The 14,603-nt window shown below is 39.9% G+C and overlaps 2 protein-coding genes across 2 annotated transcripts in view; both read left to right on the top strand.

Annotated features, from left to right (window-relative positions):
- The first annotated feature begins 929 nt into the window (after positions 1–929).
- On the top strand, positions 930–6,494 carry LOC134003675 (glycylpeptide N-tetradecanoyltransferase 2-like). The gene is made up of 12 exons (XM_062442939.1): positions 930–951; positions 1,068–1,176; positions 1,396–1,540; positions 2,503–2,621; positions 3,424–3,515; positions 3,986–4,102; positions 4,243–4,413; positions 4,726–4,834; positions 5,021–5,191; positions 5,311–5,478; positions 5,668–5,805; positions 6,471–6,494. The coding sequence occupies exons 1-12, from the start codon at positions 932–934 to the stop codon at positions 6,492–6,494; spliced, it is 1,383 nt and encodes a 460-aa protein (XP_062298923.1). The 5' UTR covers positions 930–931.
- A 1,651-nt stretch (positions 6,495–8,145) lies between these two features.
- svild (supervillin d) overlaps positions 8,146–14,603 on the top strand; it is a 43,823-nt gene continuing 37,365 nt past the window's right edge. The window contains exon 1 of the mRNA XM_062442033.1: positions 8,146–8,232. The gene's annotated coding sequence lies outside the window, so the exon portion shown is untranslated. The remainder of the gene's footprint in view (positions 8,233–14,603) is intronic.

The raw sequence follows: 14,603 nt of genomic DNA, 5'->3' as shown, positions 1-14,603 counted from the left end.
GTTTCTTAAAACGATGTTGACCCTACTTGTCTGCATGGCATTGTGTGAAGGCTGTTAATCTAAAGTGTTGTTCTGATGAGAAATGTTCCTTTGTAAAGCTGTCTCAGAGAAAATACATAAATATCCCGATGCAAAGTGCATCTTCAAAACGCAAAGAAATGTAGATCGTCTCTTTAGGCATACTGCAGCTGGAAAGGAAAATAATAATAACTGTCTAAAAATAACTTCCTTTTTTGGTTGAATTTCTTTAAAACATCCACTGACAACTTTTTTCATTTTGACATTAACAGATGACACTGACCACCCCGCTGGATAATGTGAGACTAAAATATGTGTTAAGTCCGTCCCCAGAATTTACTAACATCTTCTTATATGCAATGAAAATAGTTGGTCTAGTTGAAAATATGAGCGTACATTCAAATCGGACAGTATGCTCATTTTCTACTACATATTTCTACATATTTTTTTCTTGTCAGCCTGAACAGTTTTTCAACAAGTCTATTATATGGTCAACTTGCTCAGCCAGTGTTACCCCACTATACATCACACTGACTACAGGCAATGATCTTTAAGTCCACAAGAGATATAAAGCTCTGCAAGAAAAGTGCTGAATTTCAAATAGGAGAATATATGGGAACTGTGCAGTCAGACAACCTCAAACAATTAAATCTGCTCCCTGGATCAGGCAGCTATACACGTTAATCTGCAGCAGTGCTGTTCAGAAGCTGCCTGACATATCAACACAGTGAAAAGTTAATGTAATTGTTAGTATTGTCCTCAGTTATCTATCGGTTGGGTGGGAGTTGGGTTGGGTGACTGAGGCGGTCACTCTCCTCCCCTTGCTGCTTGCTGAGATAAGAGCTGAAAAACCACAAACGTGTAAGTAATGCATCTCAGTTCACTCTCAGCTTCAAGGACTGACGGTTTTACAATGACTGACTCAAACTCATTGTAAGTATGCTGGTACTGTTTTCATTTTTGTTTTTTTCAAGCTAGCAGAAAGCAGTAAAAATTACTGAATATGGATTAAATATGCAGGAATATCAGTGCATGAAAATGTCTTCTAGCGATAAGAAGCAGGACGAAGCTGATGGTGGCAGTGTAAAGGAGAGTAAGAAGAAGCAAAAGAAGCAAAATACTTGGAGACCACAGGGGCCCAGAGACCCATTCGAAATGGTTTGTGTCTTTGTACGAGTATGAGTGCATATGCAGATGTGTGTGTGTGCTTGTTTGTGTAAGTGACTGTGTGCACACTCTGAAACGTGTGCTGTGGTGTACTTTATTGTCTTTTTTAACTGCAGGTATCGGTACACCAGTTAATGCGTTTGGGTGATAGTCAATTTTCCATCATCTTCGGGGGGATTATTAACCTGTCCTTTCCCTGCCCTGTTTTAGCTTGACTCTCTGCCAGAAAAGAAGCAGCAAGAGATCCAAAGAGCCCTCCACCTCTTCTCCTTGGGCTCAACTCTACCCAAAACCCTGCAGCAGGCAAAGAAACACACATACCTCTTCTGGGATACACAGCCTGTCCCCAAACTGGGTAAAGATGTCCTCTTTCATCAACAAAAAACCACCCTACATTGTTTACACCAATGTTCTAACTCTCTTTAGTATTTGTTGTATCACTTCTGTCTTTTACAGTATATCACCACAGCATATCACCACCAACTGTGGCCAGAAATGTGTATCATATTACCTTTTATTGTGGTTTGTATGACTGTGTTGCAAAGGACAGGACCTGCATATAAAAATATTGATGAGCGTGTCCTGTCCATATACTAATAATGGACATAGCCACCGTGACATCACCCATTGCATTGTGGATGCCTGTTTTGAAGCCTTGAGTTAGCGGTTGACTATAGCCATCTTGGAATTTTTGGAGCCAAATGTATCCATTTTTGTACGAGAGGGTGGAGCTGACCCTAACGCTACCTGCTAGTTTGGTTAGCATGATATATGTATAGTCTATGGTTATATTTGATAATGCTAATGCTAATTTTCACCAGCAAAAAACTATTAAAACAAAATGTACTGGGAAAAAAAATCCTACTCCTTGGAGGGTCTTTTAGTACAACCAAGCACTGAACAAGATTTCTTTTGGTGTACCAAAATATTACAATGAACTGAAAACACACTGAAACGGCTATGCCTATATTTATGTGGTTAATCTCGGGTTATGCCATTGTTACGTTACCTAACCAATGTTGTCGTAGTGGTAGCAACTTGCCTGTGACAGCACCCTCCTGTCATTCAAACCAGCCACGACCTTAATTGTCTATAACTTTACAGCTGTCATGAATGTAGAAATTATCAAGACCTGCAGATTTCGGCACTTCTGAGTTGGTTTCTTTTTTCAGCCCCAGGTGTTGTGGATTAGTCCAGTCTGTGGTTGAAAATTGCAAAATGAATTCCCTTGCTCTGTATGGCATATCACTGAAATATTGAGAACCAAGTAATGTGTACATCACTTCCTTACAAAAATCTTTTGTGCTGTGTCCTCAGGTGACAGTATAACAACTCATGGCCAAATAGTAGTGGCTGAAGCCAGTGTCCGTAAGGAGCCCTATTCTCTACCTCAGGGTTTTTCATGGGACACTCTGGACCTGACAAGCCCTACAGTGGTAGGTAATTTAATTTCAGTTAACAGGTATTTAATTGTTCATTTTTAAGACATTTTAAGACATTTAGGTAAAGGGGGAACATACTCACAAGTCACATTGGGCATTTTAGTGTTGTTCAACGGGACATTATTACTGGACATTTTTAGTTTCACATTGGACATTTTGTTGCTGTTTTAACCCCAACCATGACCTTACCCTAACCACATGCTTTTGGTACCTAACCTAATCATTTTAACCCAAAACCATGGAAAGGACTAGCATATCACCTGCAAGCAAAAAAGTTTCTCCATTTTTAAGCAGTTTGAATGATCATGTGATCTTGTGCATGTGTAATAGCAATGCACATGTACAGTATAATAATTCGGTACCAACAATACATTGAATACTTACATGGATCATGAATCTATACAAATAGCAATTTCCCTCTGTAAAATAGGTACCTGAAAATAATTCAGAACATTTTCAGGAAATAAGTATAAACTTAATGGACCAGTAAAATAAAGCATTACGCAGTGGTACTGTAAGTTACTGTGTGTAGAATATCATTAGACACCACATATATGTCTCTCAGAGTCTAGGATTTCAGAGATAAACAGTCACTGGTTTATTTCTACATTCTTTCCAAGTTCACAGAATGTAGTGATAGAGATATCAGTTTCAAACAACTTTTTTTTTGGTAAAAGTTTTTCTTGCAGTAGGCAGTCCTTTCTGCCCACTGCAAGGACAATGAAAGGAAAATAATGCTTTGAAGGCCAAAGACTCAAATCTAAGCAATCCAAAAGTTTCCTAACTATCTTTTCAGTTGCAAGAGCTATGCACACTACTGAATAACAACTACATGGAAGATGATGACAACACCATCAGATTTGACTTCTCTGTTGAGTATCTGCAATGGTAAGTGTCACTTTTGATTATGGGGTTATATTAGGAAAACTTTCTTTTTTAACATTTTATTAATTTAGTGATTGACCAAGTGTATGTGCTGTTTCAACATCACCCTGCATAACATTCATACACATTCACAACTTGAAACCTATTAGTTCAACTGCAGCCTACTATACTATTTCAGTCTTTGGACAGCATCATTTCTTTTCCTTGACCTTCCAGTCCAAACACACTGTATCAGTAACAAATATGCTATGGTGGACTCCTTGCCTCTGTCCGTCTTCAAAACATAATAATGTTTACTGTGAAATAAGTAATTAACATGAGCATTCCAAGAACTTGCACAGGTCCTTAGCCCTGAGGACAAGTAAAGCTGCAGAATTCCTTCAGTCAAGCCTTCCCACGCTCATCTCTTTTGAACTATCCTTACATTTATTCAGAAACATATTACAGGCAGTGTCATTATTTTCCTCTTGCAGGGTTTTGCAGCCTCCAAACTGGCTGGCCGAGTGGCACTGTGGTGTGAGAGTAGACACCAATAAGAAGTTAGTGGGCTTCATTGCCGCAGTTCCTGCAGATGTCCGCATATATGAAACGTGAGTAGCTCACAAACATGTGTTTTTATATGGAATCAGCTTAACAATATAATAATTCATAGCAGTGCAGAGCTACCAACCAAACTGTAGCAATTTTCCAGCAAATGTGTCATAGAAAATGCTCAAAATATGTTCTGCAGGGAGAAGCGGATGGTTCAGGTCAAACTCCTGTGTGTTCATAAGAAGCTGCGCCTCAAGCGGATGACTCCAGTTCTGATCCGAGAGCTCACTAGACGGGTTAACCAGCAGGACTTCTACCAGGCTGTCTATACAGCTCCCTTATTGCTGCCCACACCACTGAGCTCCTGCAGGTAGGATCTGCCTTCACAAGATTGATTCATGTTTCAAATCAAAGTAAATTGAGGCTCCAATTTTCAGTTAAAGCATAGACACAAATGAAAATGTGCAGATTATTTATCTGGTGATTGGTGTCAATTAACCTTCCATCAAATATCACGCATGCAGTTATTGTTTTGCACATATTCTAATTCTTCTTGAAGAAGCAACATGAACCCCTATATGCTACAATTTAGCTTCAGCTAGATTGCCAATGCATTTCATTTTGCTTTGTGCATAGCAATGTCTATCTGGATTGTCCTTGACTAATAAAAACATTATTTTAGATACTGGCATCGACCTCTGAACCTCCGTAAACTGATGGAGGTCAACTATCCAGGTCTCAGACAAGACATGACCCTGCAGAGAGCTCTCAAATTCCACCGCCTCCCTGAGGTTAGTTTATGCTGCCACCTACAGGTGAAAAGCTTTTAGTGCCACTATTGTCTGACATTGACCACACAACACCTGACAATATTTCAGCTGACAAAGATGCATACAAAATATTATTAAGATATTCATTTTAAACATCATAAATTATTTGTTCCTGTCCTGCTATTTCTTTCCTCCACTTTCTCCAAGGTAACAAAGACATCTCACTTACGCCCTATGACCAAAGAAGATGTTAAGGGGATACACTCACTTCTCCAGGAGAACCTCAGCAAGTATAAACTCAGCTCCATCTTATCTCTGATGGAAGTAGAGCACTTGCTATTGCCAAGGGAGAATGCCATTGACACCTATGTGGTGGAGGTCTGACCTTACAGTATACAATGTACTTTAATTCCTTTAAGAGGGAAAACTATTTCAACACAAATCGTGCTGCAGTAGATATGTCATAGGCTTGATCCACCTTCCCTCCTCACACACAGGGTGATGATGGTACACTGACAGACGTGGTGAGCTTCTACAGCATCTCCTCCAAGGTGCTGAATCACCCGGTCCACACCAAACTGACAGCAGCTTATCTCCTTTACATTGCACCGACTGCCACAAACCTGGTGGACCTCATGGAGGACATGTTGGTCCTGGCGAAATCTGTAAGTTTGTCACAGTAAAACTCCTATTCATTTAAAAAACTGTGAACAAATATTAACTTTGATTTTTTTAAAAAGTTAGAAGACACCAACAATATTAAATGTCCTCAGAATAGATGTAAATACACTCAAAGCAAAGATTCTTTGTGTTGAATGGTGACAAAATAACATTTTTTTCCTTCTTACTGACAGAATGGTGTTGACATCTTCATTGCTCTCGATGTGATGGATAACAAGAGTTTCCTGGATAAACTTAAATTCAGCATCAGTGACAAGTGTCTGCATTACTACCTGTACAACTGGATGTGTCCTAACATGAGTCCAGAGGAGGTACTGAATATTCAAATAATTTAAGACCAAAGTCCTCCATACCATTTTACTACTCTGATAGATGTGTGCTTTGGATTTTATCTCAGGAGAAAAGAAATCAATATTTGAAGTTCCTCATCCAGTATCTTTAAAGTAGAATGAAACTAAACAAATGGTACAAATATTTCCTCACACAACACTGATGCATTTAATGGAAAGTTTTGTGTTTTATTATTCCATTATTGTTGTGTACTGTACATATACACAATTATAATACACACATGGGTTCATTACTCATTTAAGCAGTTTTGTCTAAGTGAAATAAGTTTAAGAATGCCTTAAAACATTGCAATACACTTGTTGTTACCTTTTCAAGTTAACTGAATAAAAACAAAAAACACTTAAACTAAAACAATACATGTTTGAAATCGGTTTTAGATCCAAATATGTGCCAAAGTCAAGATGGAAGAGGGTAGTTCACTGTCTAATCTAGATTCATGTACACTTTCTTTTATTGTCACACAGCCCCACTGGTGGAAATAAGCTCATTACAGCTGAAATATCACTCTGATATTAGCAACAAATCATGACCTGCACTAACACAGTAATTGCAGCAGCACTTTGTAAAGTAGTTTATTGAGGACAATTGTTTATTGGTTCATTGTAACAAGGTGTGTGTTTTACAGGTGGGCTTGGTGTTACCTAACTAACAGGTGCAGGGAAGATGGAGTGGTGAAGATAAAAGGACCAGAGATTGGTGGACATCAAACTGCTGTCAAAAGCAAGAATTGTGGTTTTAAATATAATCTGACAAACAGCAATACGCACATATCAATAAAGGAAAAAAAGATAAAATTCCATTCGTAAATACATTCATCATCTGGCTGTCAGTTATTCACTGGGTTCAGCATTTGTGCGACAGGAAAATATTGTTTCTGACATGACGGGGAATTGAGTGAACAAATTCAAGTGGTTCAGAAAAATGCACCCTGTACATCCTAATACTAGTGTGTGTGTGTGTGTGTGTGTGTGTGTGTGTGTGTGTGTGTGTGTGTGTGTGTGTGTTTGTGTGTGTGTGTGTGTGTGTGGGGGGGGGGTCATGTAACCTCTGGTGACATGACACTTAACATTAGTGTGACCAATACACAGATTTGATTAAAAGACAAGATCATTAATCATTCTCACTCATGCACACGTACACAGGGGGAAACACACACACACACACACACAGAGAGAGAGAGAGAGAGAGAGAGAGAGAGAGAGAGAGAGAGAGAGAGAGAGAGAGAGAGAGAGAGAGAGAGAGAGAGAGAGAGAGAGAGAGACACACACACAGTCTAATACACATGCATACAATCTGTTCTTTGGTGTGCAAATAAATCCAATTTCACATAATGTCAGGCATAAATGCAATCAAATTAAATCTCATTTAGACATGATACAAGATGTCTATAAAAATCTGGGGGAAAAATGTCTGTGGGTGAACCCCTAACAGAAGTTTCACAACGCTGAAGTAAACTAGTGAATAGGTCTTTTTTTTTTAGAGAGTTATTACTTTTCTAACTTTTTCTGATATACTTTAGAACAAACAAGAATGTCTGTTCATTGACAGTTTATTACTGCATTGGGACATATGGAACGACATTGTACGTACACTACCTCAAGTGAACAGCAGGGGGAGCTGCAACCTTAAAGTTAACTGTCACTTCATCACACTAATCGCCTGCTTTGCATTTTATTGCTAGGTGTGCAAAAAACAATGAAAAATCACTTATAATCCATTTGTGTGTTTATCGTGCGTACTCCACTCAGACAAAAAGACAAATGCATAGATGCTAAAAAACCTGATGTGGTGTTGCCTCCACGTTCTGTTGAAAGTATAGTTGACTAGTTTTCAGAGGGGAAAAGGTACAGCAATATCATAATCGAATGAAGAAAAGTTTATCTTTGACAACCACTGTATCACAGTGCATCAGTGCAGTCTATTAAGCATTACCGTCCAAGCAATTTTTAATGTTGCTGGTCCAAGGGGTGTCAAATATAACTATTCAAAATCCAGTTTACGGTTGGGAAAAATAACATTCTGCCACTGGATTTATAGAAAGTCAATTTTTAAATTATTATTTTTTATAAATCTATTTTATATTTGCATGCAAAATCCTTTTCTGTCTGAAGTATTTACTGCAGTCATCAGATAACCGCAGCGTTTTTCTTTAAAATATAGAAGTGTTGCTACAGTAAACGAGAAGTGCAGCGCTTACCGGAGGCACGCGAACGCCGCACAGTTTTGACCAATCAGCAGCCAGAATGCGTTTTAAGTTTGAAGTGACTGAGAGCTGCCAACAGTTCTCACCGCAGACTCTGCAGTCGTGCAGGACTTAACCGTGTCTCCTCTCTGAGTCGGTAGACGATGAGTTTAGGAAACCAAACTGTCCTCTAACGAAGGCAAGTGTAAGTTTATTTTCATATTTTTGGTGTGTCATTGTCGTCGAGGACTCGTTGCTGCCTGCTGAACGTTAACTAATATCCACTACCGCCTTCCTACGACTCTACTGCCTTTAGGTTAAAGCTAGCACGAACTTTACAAAAACATAAATGGTGTGCTGTTAAAAAAGTTAAAGTTTGCTATTGTTTCGCTTTTGCTTGAACAGCTGTCTCTCAAGCGTCTGTAGATAAAACCGCAGTGTATGTTGTGTTTGCTGACGCACAAGCAGACCTCCATTGCAGGTATGTTATGTATGTTACAGTTGCGGTTTTCGTTGTTCTTTTGTAACTTAGTGAGCACGTCATTGCAGTGAAAGCTGTCACTTGCACTGATTTCACTCTAAAAAAAGCATTATCTAAAGCTAAATGGTTCCCGTGAACGATTGAAAGTATTTGATGTGTGTGTCAGGAAATGCTCATATGTGTCAGTCATGTTTTTTCAGGTGCAAACCTTACCAACAATGATATGATGCGTAGTTTTGTGACGAAACCTTGCTTTAGACACACTCATGCAGATGTCATTGCATTAGTCAGTGTTGTTTTCTTCCTTCCTTAATCATTAGCCTAGTTCTTACGTTGACGATACAGTGGTAAGACTGAAGCAAATCATACTTTCTTGTCCATACGTGCTGCTTGTAAAAGAGCCTACTTACTTATTGTTCCGTTTTGTTGAGGCAACCATGAACTTTGGTTGTATCCTGCAACTCAATACTTCATTGAATTACGACTTCTTTTTGTTGCCAGTCCCTGTGTGACATATCAAGTGACGGCACATCCAAACCAGCTGGTTTCATCCTTTGACCCCCCTTGTTTCACTTCGGACTCAGCAAATTGGAGACAGAGAGCGAGAGGGGTGTGAACATGAAAGTCTGCGTTCTGCAAAAACCCACCTGTGAAAACAAGTGTGATAAGAATGTGTGAGAAAGGCTTTAATGTTCAAAACAACACAAGCTGAAATTGTTTCAGTTTAGCTTCTGCAGTTTTTTTTTTAAATCTCTGCTTGAGTGCAGAAGTTATGTGGCGTCACTAGAAAGTTGGCAGACAAAAGTTGGGAATCAAAGTCATGTTTATCTGTGTCAAACTGCCACAGCTATGCAAACACTGGCAACCTGCTTGGGTAATGTGTACATTGAGGCGGATGAGAACTGCTTGATTAATGTTTATATATGGTCACTGTACTCTTTGTGTGGTGTGGCCCGTGTTTATTCAGTGAGCATTTCTTTCAGCAGTCATTTTGCAATGATTTGAGCTGGGCCTGGCTCTTATCACTTTCCGCCAGCTTACACATTTAAATGTTTATGTTAAGAATCATATAATTGTTTAGTGGGAACAAAAATGGCATAACCTGACGTTAATTACACTGTATCTTGTGTAAAAGTGTAGGAGACTCTATATTCCTAAAACCGCTATATATTTCTCTTGTGTGCTGCCAATCATTATGAGGGCACATTTTTTTTCTCTCAATATGGTGAATTTAATAAAAGGAACTGAAGCTTTGTATCCAAGGGCTATGGCATTCAAGGCTTGCCAGACTGTAATTGTTCCCATTGTAAGGCATCTCAGTGGCCTGTGTCACAACAGGCTTCCCAAGAACGTCCTCACCCAGCTGATGTTGAGAAAGACAAGAGAGAAGAGTGCTGATGCACGCCCTGATAAGACCCACTCAGCGTGACTGTATGTTAGGTACTGAGCAGGAAAGCGCCTGTTTGTTTTTCTCTTGAAATCATTAATAATGGAGAGGGAGCATTGTGTCATTGGTACCAGAAAATTTCGTGGACAAAGCACAGTCTGAGCAATTTCCAGCAGAGCAGTTGAACTGGAAAGTGTCCTTCCAGGGAGTGGCTCTTGTTTTTTTTTTTTTTTTCTCGCTCTCCGCAACACACTCTGCTGCTCTTTACCTGGCTTTTCTTTGGATCATGTAAAGACCCCAAACAAAGAGACAGGCGCTCCATTGTCGTCGAGCAGAAGTGAGTGTTATGTAGTTCAGGTAAGTGTTATCATTCACCTGAACGCCTCGTGTCAGTCTGGGAAGGGGGGGGGCTGGTGTTGTGTTGCCCCGCAGGGATCTTGTTACTCAATAGTGGCTCGAGGGCTTCGGTGGGTGGAAGAGCGTGCTGTGAATGGGAGAGCTCCTGCTGCAGAGACTTGTCTCGTTCTACACTGGAAAATCAACATGTAGGTTCATTTAGTTGACGTTTTTCCTCTGAGCAGCTTGTCATGAGTACAACTCTGGATCAAGTTTCAATTTCTTGATAATTAACATCAAAAGATAACAATGGCAAAAGAGCTGTACAACTGGATGTGTCCTAACATGAGTCCAGAGGAGGTACTGAATATTCAAATAATTTAAGGCCAAAGCCCTCCAAACCATTTTACTACTCTGATAGATGTGTGCTTTGGATTTTATCTCAGGAAATAAGAAATCAATATGTGAAGTTCCTCATCCAGTATCTTTAAAAAAACACCCCTGACCAGTTCTGAGATCAAGAGGGATCATTTAAGAGTTTTAGATTAAAAGGGGGTTTTAAAATATACCATATGTGATATTGACCTCCTCAGCTGAACAAGCTCCAGTGCTGACTAACTTGATCCTGGAGCCTCTTGCTGTTTGGAGGCGGTGTATTTATAACTGTTTTTTGGCTGCTGTGAGAGGACTTTCCCCTTCTTTTTTAAAGCCGCCTTTGTTCTGTATGTTTTGCTGCTTTTGAGCCAGCATGCTGTCATAAAGGTGAAAGTTTAAAAATGTTGTTTGGGGAGGTCAAAACTGATGACGGATGTGTAAAGGACAACTGTATTGTGAGACCAACACGCCAGTATGACCCAGATGAAGGCCACAAGCGTACTGGTTTCAAAATAAAGGTTATCAGGTGTTGCCCAACGTTTTGGCCCTTGAAGAGCAGTTCCCTTCTCCATGCACCTCCAGAAACCTGTACACCTCAGTTGTGCCGGAAATCCCCTCTCAGATTTTCTTTAGTGCAGCGAGTAAATGTGCTTCCCACGGAGTGTTGCTTAGCTGAAAAGTAATTGAAGGGATGTAAAAACCTGCTTGTTAAATTAGGATTGTAAATTGGATTTATATGGGTAATTAAGGTTTTAACAAGCCTCGAAGAGGAGAGGCCCAAAATAAGCCCACTGGTGCATTGCCTCAGTTTAGCTCAAAATTAGTAGAGAATGACTTTTATGTTACGTTTATGTTTTCTATTTTGGATCAACACTTGATATTTTTGGATTGAGTGCTCTCCTACATTACATATTCAGTCTGTTGTCTTTATTGCATCTTGAAGTATCATTCATTTCTGCAGCTGCAAAGAGGCAGTGAAGGAGCAAGATGGACTATATTATGAAGACTGAGGAATCAGTTTAAACTATTCATTAAAAAATGTCATGTGCTAACCTATGAGTAAGTAATACAGGACAGTAGATATTGTTTCACATGGTCAACAAAACATAACGGTCTTAATTCAGAATTTCTTTAGCTTCAACTGTTTCTGTTACTTAACACCTTGGTAACATTTAGCTGCTGAACTGTAAAATCTGGCTGCAAAATGTCCACCCGCTCAGCCCCGTCTCTCCCCTCTCTCTGGGTCTGACCTATCCCCCCTCCTCAGCTCTCAGTAGAGTTTGATGTCTGCCGCACAGCCAAGAAGTTCTACAGTACAAATATTTATACAAAGCAGAAAGGATGTGACAATGTGAGCAATAGGAACTCCGCAGGGAAGAGTGCTAAGGATTGCCCTCAGGCTAATCTCCACTAAGACATATTTATAAACCTGGCTAGCAGTTAGAGTGGACCGCTTCCAGCCTCGACACCAAGACGCTAACTGTATTTGGTCAGCAACTGCACAGCCAAGACCCACTTCAATGACATCTTTTAACCAGTGTAACATTTGCATGGCAAATAAACATATGGTTATACTTGAGACTTTCATTTGATTTGCACACATATAATAGTTTCAATGCGTAAGGGCAGCACAAGGCCTCCCTCCATACTACATTTCACTTTGTTTTAGCTCCGTGCCAGAGCAGATTTTCATCTGACACCATCGTCAACTTAAAATAAAGCCCTTACAATGAAATATCACAGTGTTTTCAATCCGTAGTTCAAAACAAGTGAGTTTAACAGCGACTTTTATGTCAGCTAAGGTTTTAATGCCTTTATATCCATTTGAGTCACAGATGTTGCCATGAAACATTGATTAATAAAACTTGCACAAACAAACGTGTCTTTGGTAAACCATGTGTAGGGATTCAATTTAAGTGTTGCCTTTAAACACAGCAGCACTAAAAGTAAACTGAAAAGGCAGTTGTCTTGAGTTGATCTTAATGGTTGCAGAGTGTGCTGTCCTCATTCAGCTTATTCTGTAAGATACACTTCATACACTTATTCCTGTATCAGTCAAGATTTTGCTGTAGGGCCAAATATGAGCTTTACAGGAAATGAGGAACCAGATGTATTTTCAGGTTGAGTCCATATGAATATCCGTTAAGGAGTGTGGTTAGTTGATTTTCACTTCAGGGGTAATATCAACAACAGCATTGTCATGCACTGTCACTCGGCAAGTTTCATATAAGCGAATAACCTAACGTTGATCTATGTGTCAAGAGGTAATATACACTTCCTGTGAAGCCAGATAAGCAACAGGTTATATTCATCTTATATTTTTTAGACCATTAAATGGACTTTTACTGTACAGAAAATGGCAGATGGCTCTAATGGCCTCAGTCACTGTATTATTCCACTTTAAAGAGTCACGTTATTATGGCATTAAATGGTTAATACCACTACTGTTAATACTCCATCTCTCAGCCAGAACCCATCCCCCTGCAAGACAGGAGACCCTCTAACCCCTGCTCAGTAGCATTCCAGCTGGCCAGATGGTGTCTGCTCTGCACAGTGGACACCAGAGAGCTAAGACAGGAGAGCGAGAGAGAGAGAGAGACAAAACCCTCGAGCAGATTGTCCGGGTGAGACACTCCACCCCACTGATACCGACCCCCCCCCCATGTTCCCTCTCTCTGTCTCTTTGGTCTTGTCTGCATCTTACAGGCGGCTATTCTGAGAATGAAGTCCAGTTGAGCATTAGATGCTTTCTAAAGGGTGACAGCTCTTCAGTTACTCTGTGGTGAACTGTGAGAGTTACAGTATAAATCACTGATGTTGGTGCTAAGCCACAAATGCTCTAGACACCAAAAGATCATCCTGCAACATACAGTACCAGTCAAAGGGTTGGACACACATTCCCATTCACTTTTGACTTGTACTGTATATGTAAATTTGAATACCTGCAATATTATGTGAGGAATATCTGTAGTTAAAGTTTAAATAAGGTGAGTTTTTGCGTTTTCATTACATTTTGTAACCACTGGTGCACCACTGCAAGAGAAGTCTGTAGTTTGATTTCATTTATTTATAATTTTTCTTCCATACTGGCAGTTTTTAGATTTAGAACAGTGTGCATGCAATATGTCAATATGTCACATGTCAATGTTCAGAAACTAGTTAAATAAATGCTGGAAGAATCCACAGAAGAAGAAAAATAGACCATACAACAAACCATCATCAGCTTCTTCTTCAACTCATAGTGACTGGCCTAGTTAAATAAGTTGCCACAGCTTGATTCAGTCTACTGACGAATGCCTTGGACAATTTGCACATTCTCACTCTTTCCATCAAAGTTGGCAATTCAACTGACTTGAAGTGTTGCCGGAGCAAAGGCAATGCTTTCCTCATGTCAGTGTGTAACAAGGGTAGCGATAGGTGTGAGAGTAGGTGCTTTAAATCTAGCTACTACATCTTCCCCATTCTACCCCCAAAAACACACTATGTGGGTGTTTGTTTTTGGCCTACATTAGTGTGTTTTGTGTGTGTGCGTGCATGTGTGTGCACACGTGTATGCATGCATATGATCCCCTAGCTAGATAACGCCCCATAAACCCCACCCTTCCCACTCCACTCTCCAGCCTCCATTATTGTGTGTGTGTGTGTGTGTGTGTGTGTGTGTGTGTGTGTGTGTGTGTGTGTGTGTGTGTGTGTGTGTGTGTGTGTGTGTGTGTGTGTGTGTGTGTGTGTGTGTGTGTGTGTGTGTGTGTGTGTGTTGTGTGTGTGTGTGTGTGTGTGTGTGTGTGTGTGTGTGTGTGTGTGTGTGTGTGTGTGTGTGTGTGTGTGTGTCACATTTTAATGGCTCCTTTTTGAATGCAGCAAACAGAACGCCGGAAGACTGGACAAAGAGCCAGCCTGTAAATAAAGGAAAAATAGATGAAAACACACACAAGCTCCTCTGTGTTAAAATAAAAAAAAAACCCTCATAGCCTTATTGAGTTTGAATTACTTTTTAGCT

Source organism: Scomber scombrus, chromosome 21 (genome assembly GCF_963691925.1).
Source record: "Scomber scombrus chromosome 21, fScoSco1.1, whole genome shotgun sequence".
NCBI classification, from domain to species: domain Eukaryota; kingdom Metazoa; phylum Chordata; class Actinopteri; order Scombriformes; family Scombridae; genus Scomber; species Scomber scombrus.
The sequence above is the reverse complement of the archived record's forward strand: the minus strand, read 5'-3'. Positions and strand labels throughout refer to the sequence as shown.

Excerpts from the sequence above, each read along its gene's own strand:
- LOC134003675 (XM_062442939.1), top strand. The coding sequence starts at position 932 with ATGACTGACTCAAACTCATT. Across the intron at positions 952-1,067 it reads ATGACTGACTCAAACTCATT|CGATAAGAAGCAGGACGAAG; the intron begins GTAAGTATGCTG and ends AATGTCTTCTAG. Across the intron at positions 2,622-3,423 it reads ACCTGACAAGCCCTACAGTG|TTGCAAGAGCTATGCACACT; the intron begins GTAGGTAATTTA and ends CTATCTTTTCAG.